Source organism: Varroa destructor, unplaced genomic scaffold (assembly GCF_002443255.2).
Source record: "Varroa destructor unplaced genomic scaffold, Vdes_3.0 BEIS01000004.1, whole genome shotgun sequence".
NCBI classification, from domain to species: Eukaryota; Metazoa; Arthropoda; class Arachnida; order Mesostigmata; family Varroidae; genus Varroa; species Varroa destructor.
The window spans coordinates 41255262-41262637 of NW_019211457.1; the positions used below are offsets into that span (position 1 = coordinate 41255262).

At 38.3% G+C, this 7376-nt stretch overlaps 1 protein-coding gene across 11 annotated transcripts in view; it reads right to left on the reverse strand.

Moving 5' to 3' along the window:
- Positions 1–1046: 1046 nt before the first annotated feature.
- The window catches only part of LOC111249850 (protein ECT2-like), a 27483-nt gene continuing 21153 nt past the window's right edge, over positions 1047–7376 (reverse strand). Inside the window, exons 13-15 of one of the 11 annotated variants that reach the window (XR_015327677.1) lie at positions 4504–4567; positions 2573–2669; positions 1047–1270 (exon numbers count right to left, since the gene is read on the reverse strand). Coding sequence is in view for 9 of the 11 variants with exons in the window: in XM_086989084.1 (XP_086845210.1) it covers positions 3938–4567 (630 nt within the window). In the remaining 2 variants the exon portion in view is untranslated. Of the gene's footprint in view, positions 2698–2740; positions 4568–7376 lie in introns of those variants that run through there. The other 10 variants (XM_086989086.1, XM_086989088.1, XR_015327678.1 and 7 more) reach the window with 10 other exon arrangements.

The following is a 7376-nucleotide window of genomic DNA, read 5'->3' on the forward strand; positions in this document are numbered from 1 at the left end:
CCGCAATAAAGACCTATGTTAGTGATAATGATTCGTACAAAGAGCCGTTTGTCTGTCGTGCTAGGGGAAAATCTTAACGATAAAGTAGTTTTAAAAATGATTTGCTAGCTTTGTGTGTATAATCCCCTTCAATGTGTTGTTGGGCCTTCGATCACTATGTCTGTCATTTGTATCGGTATGTTTTTGATAATTCTTGTAGAAGCTTATAAGAACTCAATTATAATCCCCGGAACGGAGGTTAAGCTACTGTCGTTATTTTACGTATACTCGTTATAAACATGAACTAAATTAGTAAGTACATTCAGAAGCAATAAGACAGAACTATTTTCATTATAACAATTACTCTAATTTTTTTTATTTTTTTAACTAAGTTATTGTTATTTTTATTTTATTATTATTATTATTATTATTATTAACTAAGTTAGCTTGAGGCGACAATGCAGTAATTAACATCAGTGTTATTATCAGTTATTGGATGGCTTTCTAAAAGCCGTTTCAGAGGGAATCGCTAAATTTGGGGACATTGAATAATGTTTGCGAATAATGGTAAAGGCAAAAAATCAATAGTCATAGTTTATAGTGAAACAAACATCAGCATGGCGGAAAGCACAGGATGAACCGCGTTGATAAACTCGTCTTTTTTTTTGTACGGATCCTTTTAATTCATACCCACTCGTTGTTGCACATTTTATACGCGCCATTCCTAGTCGGTTAGCAGTACAGGCAGCAGAAGGTCGTCGACTGAAGTACGATGCAGTCGAAAGTAACAGGTTCAACGTTCATCGTAAACGCCTCTGTCATTAAATACGTCCTTAAAACCCATGTTACGACCTCACTAAGTAGTGTCCGACTTGGCTCACCTTGTACTATTATTGGATAAGGCTTTAGTATACCTGTTCCTGTACAATACCAGAATAAAATTATGAGCTCATTCATTTATTTACAGACGCTCTTATACTGCTCTGTACGCAAAATAGTTCGTGTATCTCTAGGAAGGATGATAGTAAGATTTGTTTCCAGTTCAAAAAAGAGAAAAAAAAGAAAAATAGAATAACAATCTTCAATTTTATTTCATTAAATAGCTCTTAACAATGTGATTGTGAGTTTGTCTTCTTCAAAACCTGAGCTGTCGAAACTTTTGTTGAAGTATCATCACATTTTGTTGGAACTCTTGCAGTCCAGGTAGTTTAACAGCCAAGCCAGATCTGCTTTGACATTTACATGTTTTGGCTCTCAAGTTGTTATCGTTACAGCACATCTTTACCGATTTCTGGAAATAAGGTTCATTATACCACACAGTTCACGGGACGTACAAACGGACGTTTCAACCAGAAATAAGACTCGAGTCGTTACTCTCCTCAGCAAAGGGGACGATATTTGCCCATTAAAGAAAATGCTCTCCCTCCTGTTATTTCAGTATAAATCTCTGACCACTCTTCTCCCGCATCGGATGACAATCATAGTCGGCTAACAGAAAGCCATTCGAAGCAACCATTGACACCTTGATCAGTCCGCAATAAAAATGTCCTGAACCTCTGCTGTCTGACATTGTTGGGTGTTTCCCATTTATACCTTGATTAACTCGGTGGTTTTTTTGGCCATGTTACGTTCAAAGTATTTCGTCAATACCTACGATTTTGTCGCACTCCATCGGCATCCTAGCTTCATTGTACTGTCGGCTTCATTTGTCGTGCCGTTATGGCAAATACATCACTGTCCTCGTCGTTATTATTAATTATAATCATAATTACACTTAATAATATAATATCAATGATTATTATTAATAGATTATTATACATTGTATACTTAAGCGACGCAAATCAGTTTTTATATCGTATTTTCTATAAAGTAAATTAAAGTATCTTTGTACAAAATTCCATCCTTATGTAAATTATCGATCAGAACGGAACAGCATTCATATGCAGCAGTGTTGGGTTGTATTCATAGACTTACTGGCGAAATAGTAGATGAAGCGACCATTTTAGTCTATCAAAACTAAAAGTAAAGTTAGGATTCGCACACACTTTTCACAAATGTTAGCTTTTTGTTTCCATGTTTTTTTTCCCATCAAAGATTCCATCCATATGAACCACTTGAATTTGCGCGTTTAGGGTTTGACTCGCTAGTTAAGGTTACGTCACTATTACCTATCCTTAGGCTCTGTAATAAACTTCTTTAGGCATATAGCGACGAGGTGAATGATACGATATACATTATTCTGTGAGACCTAATAGCAATGCATTGATTCAATCAGATAATTGGATCACGTTTGACCGCTGACCTACCAAGTAGTTGAGACACTCGTATATATATATATATATATATATACATAGGGGCGCAAAATACGCACTCGTTCGAGGACCGGTAGATTAACGCTATTTACCATCGTATATTCAATTTTTTTAAAACCTGAATACTGCCGCTTTTCGTTAGGTAATCGTCCAGAAGATCAGCTGTACCGCACGGCTGTCATTTTAGGCTTTTCAATATGGCCGAGCATCTCTTCTGGCGGCAATTGTTGACCGGCGTTATTGTATCGAAAATAAATACGATACAATTCCAATATACTTACTCTGTCAAATCGACTAGGTTCTGCCTACGACGTGGAGTTCATTTGTCGGCATCGTACTAGAACGCGATCGATGAAACGTGGGCGGTTCGGAGACCAGCTGAAAAAAACCGCATGACAAAATAACACTACATGATTTTGGTAACTACGATCATTAAAAAGTAAGTCAGATTACTTGTCGCTATATAACTACATCTTTATTATATATCTAGTTCGTTGATAGGAATATTAACATTAAAAAGTCACTTGCACTTATTGTACACCAAGAAGAATGACCCAAAATGTCTTCCTTTGAAACGACTAACTCAGAGACGATTCGTGTATATAGGAATTATAATAATGGGGGGGGGGGGGGGGGGGGTCGATGTAATAAGACATAAGACTAAGGATATTGCACGAACGCTATCTCAACAGAAAGGAAAGAAATTTTGGTTCCTAATCACCTTTGCGTTGTCTATTATAAGGGACAAGACGGCTAAAACCTATGCCCAACTTGGCTGGATTGACGAGGGAAGGAATCAATTAGCAGTCGTCACTGCTAACACTAATCGGTGCTAACACTCATTTTTCACAGTTAGACAAATTTTTTTTTTACCTTCTAGTTTGAACTTCTACAGAACAATATTCGTAATAATGATACGTGATCTGTTTCGTCACTATGGCCTGTCCTCTACCTTCGCCTTTCGACTAGACTTCTGTACGTGAATCAATATACATGTACAGCCTACACATTGAGAAAATATATTAAAATATATGAATAGAATCTTTTTTTTTTTGCCTCTACATATACAGTCAACAAAATCATATAAGACTATTTCTCAACGTCATTTTTTTCGGTCATATAAAGCCATTGTCTGTTTCTTGTTTTTCGTTATATATATATATATTGTGATTAACTTTTTTTTCTTTACTCTGTCTTAGAACGGGAGACGGTTTTTTATTAAACCGCTAATTAATAAACCATGTGCGTGTGTTTGCGACCTTTATTTTAGTTCAGCTCTCGAACTGAAGAGTTAAGGCATTGCTATGTATTAACGATTTCCTTTTTTTTTTCGCTTTTCTAATTTGTAATGCGGTATGCCTGAGCATACCGTGAAATCGCTAGAATCTTTATCGCCCGCTCTGAACCCAACGACGATATACTGTTATTGATGAAGACATAGTTACTTGACGGCTGTGATAAAATTATTCGCGCGTTCGATGTCCATTGATGTTTCTTTTTTATATATATGTATATATATATATATATATATATGTATATATATATATATATATACGTATTAGGTGTGATTTGATGTAGTTGTACACTCTGTGTCGCCCCAGCTTTTAGAGAGCGCCATGATATTCTACTTGGGGTTATTTGTCGGCCTAGGCGTTCGCTTTCTGAGCTCCACTAGATCTCCGCTTTTTGCCGAACGTGTTCTTAATCGCACTTCTGCCATTAGGCGGAGGGGCCATCATCGACGCACTAGTATTGTTGTTGTTGTTGTTAGTGGCTTTTTGATTTTTGTTGCTCTTCCCCTTTCCGTTATTACTATCAGTGACTCGTTTGGCGTTGCCAGTGCTATGCCCGCTACTGACTGTTAAAGTGCTCGTGCTCGGCGAACTAGTTAAGGCAGAAATCGTCGTAGTTGAGGACGAGGAAGTGCCTCCTGGGCTGAAGTTAATGCTATTGTTGGAATAATTGTTGCAATGGAGCTGTTGTTGATGATGATGATGATGATGATGGCTGTTGGTGGCAGTGGCAGCCGCCATCTGCAGGAAGTTCGATTTTCGTCCGTTGCTGTTGTTATTATTATTATTATTATTATTATTATTATTATGGCTGTTGTTATTGTTCGTTATTACAGACGAAAAGGTCGACAGGACAAGAGAATCCATGCGCCGGCTAAGAGGAGATAATGACAGCAGTCGGGACGACGAGGATGACGAACCTTTGCCGGCCGTCGAAGCCGACGTCGCCGATGTCGACGACAGACAACGCGGCAGGAGTGCAGCCTGTAGGGCATATCACAACAACAGAATAAACAACAATGGAAAGAACAATAACAGCGTACGTATAGTAGCCACGCAACACAACGACATAAATGCAATGCATCTGGAGCCGTCACAGCATGGAAAGGAACAGCCATCTTATCTAGATTTGTAAAATTAATAAAAATAAACTCAATGCTTTTCATTAGATGAAATGGTGAGGAAACAGTTGTGACAAGGGAAGCGGACAGTTGAATCTGACGGACATGACGCATGCTATTATACTAAAGATAGTTGTTTGCTCAGTGGACTGATGGCGGCAGCTACAAACTGGTCGACTATAATCTAATGAACAGGCGGCGGATAGGGTGGCGACAATGGCATAGCCGCAGTTTTAAATAGTTCGAAAAGTTACATGTGATAAAGTGCCGTTTTATGTAGCCAATTGAACAACGCCGATATAGCTAGAAGTTAGGTAGTAACCGGGGCTAAATTCGATTGTGTTTATATATGACTAAGCAGATATCTCTGTATGTGCATGCTCGAAAGTATAAATTTTCACAAATTTAGTTTCATTCTTCCAAGAGCTGAATTCTCCAACATAACCATCTAACAAAAGTAGTCGTCTCTATCAAGCCTTCTATCAAAAGCAAATTTTTTTTTTCTAAGTTACCACAAAAATGCTTATCAGCGGTAGCAGATCGTACCATACGTATTCGTATTGGCCCACTTTATTAACGTTAAACTCGTTAAGCAAGCAAGTCGCGAGGAGAACCTTTGAAAATTCTCAGGTTGAAGGTCTGTTATTCATCCAAAGGTTACCCACCCACAGGATGAATCAAAGCTATTAAAGCCGTTATCGGGATCGTCGGCTCGTAGTAATTACATCTCGTTTTCAAGCAAAACTCGGAGCGAAGAGTGAACGAACGTTCATCTCAATCGTGCAGCAAATGAGCGCGTCGCTCAGGAGAGATGCACACGCTTGGCGCGTAAATGTACGTAATAATTTAATAGGCTTTGGTTAAGTGCAAAATTTATACGCTCAGATCAAATGTATGGCAAGTTACCACCGTAACTGAAAATCAGAGGACTAAGTTTGTATGTTCGTGTATACGATTCGTTACGAGTAGTCACTACTTTTTTTTTCTACTAATGATTCATGGAACAGTTCACTTTTTCCTATACGAACAGCATCTTGCCAGCTCTGTCGAGCTCTATAAGAGGCTAGGGGAGTTAAAATCATTTTTTAAACACATGCATACAGGATGCGAGACGCAGAGATAGAAGGTATTTTCACTGAGGGTAACTGAGAAAGAAGAAAACGTTTCGTTATACAGGCAGAGTCAGACAGGTGCCTTTTCCCGACAATGAATCAGGCGGATACTATGAAACAATCCACATAGTAGACTGTTGTATCTCTTTGAACTACATACATGTTGCTTTGATAAGTATTGGATTGTTAGCGCCATTCAACGTAGCAAAATTTGTAATATTATACATAACTGTTACGTTTACCTTACTAATTGTTTTCTATAAAATATATTTATTTACTCAAAGTTCCACTGGACGAAATTCTAAACGATGACAGAAGTGAAAAGAAAGAACGAAACATAGATGATGAAACCAAAATCAGTGAAATATTGACCCTAACATGCAAAGGAACACACGAATGATCTGGTTAAACTTAATATGTACACAAATATTATTCAAGCTTATAATGATACAGAATCAATCGCACAGAACATACAACTAACCAACCATGTCAACAGAAGCGCGGCTACAGCTTAAAGCTCTGTTAAGGTCAGTTACGCACAGACGAAAGGTCAGTTAAAAAGGATTCGATGATGATATGAAAAAGTTCATATTTTTTAACCAGCCACTGAGCGGCAACGTAACGTATTTCTGAAGAATAGTTTTTTTTCTACAGCCATTTGCTACTCATCATCTGCGGACCTTTTTCACTCTCTCTCTCCCCCCTCTCCCCCTCCCTCTCTCTCTCCCTCCCTCTCTCTTTCTCATTCGTAGGTTCAAATCAGGCTTTTAGGCCCGTTTTTGTTTGAAGGACATAGCCAGCTCTTTAGATCACATTCGCGCGCAAAACCATACGTGGCCACCAATTGACGTGACGCTGTGTAGAGATGAGAAAAGGATATGCAATATTTGTATAGGATTATTCGATGTACTCTTGCATGTAGCGGTGATAAGAGAACTTCGAACGTCAGTGGAGGGCAATATGTATTGAATGTGGTGATGGTTTTTTCCGGTAAGAGAATAATGCGGTCGTGATACCTCTTCGCTATTAACTTGCATAGCCAGATTTAATAATGAAATGTCAAAAACGTTTGTGTTGGTCCAAAGTGAAATGGCAATCATGATGACTGCGTTATGAAATGAAATCATTATATATATATATACACTAAAATTAAATAATATCTAATGCATTCGTTGGGGCTAGGGGCGGGCACTGGGGAAGGCAAGGTGGAGGTGACGTTTTCTTAGCTAAACAGAATTCGCATTTAGGCTTCTGGAAAGCTATTAGGCTTTCAGAAGCTTAGCAGAAGTTCTTAAAAGCATTATTAGTTTTTAATGGCCTCCTATAATTATGATCGTTATGCCATCTGCTATGTATAGATTAGATTAGGCACGAGGGAGTAGTACATGCTTTCCGCCCCCAAAATTAACAAACGCAATACCACTCTTTAGTTTCGCCTGGCTGACATTTTAACAAATAATCCTCCTCCAATTGAACTTTGCAGGTACAACTAACCCCCCATAAAGGTAGCCCGCTACAACTAGACAAAGATTGATCTGCAGAAATACAACGTAATATATA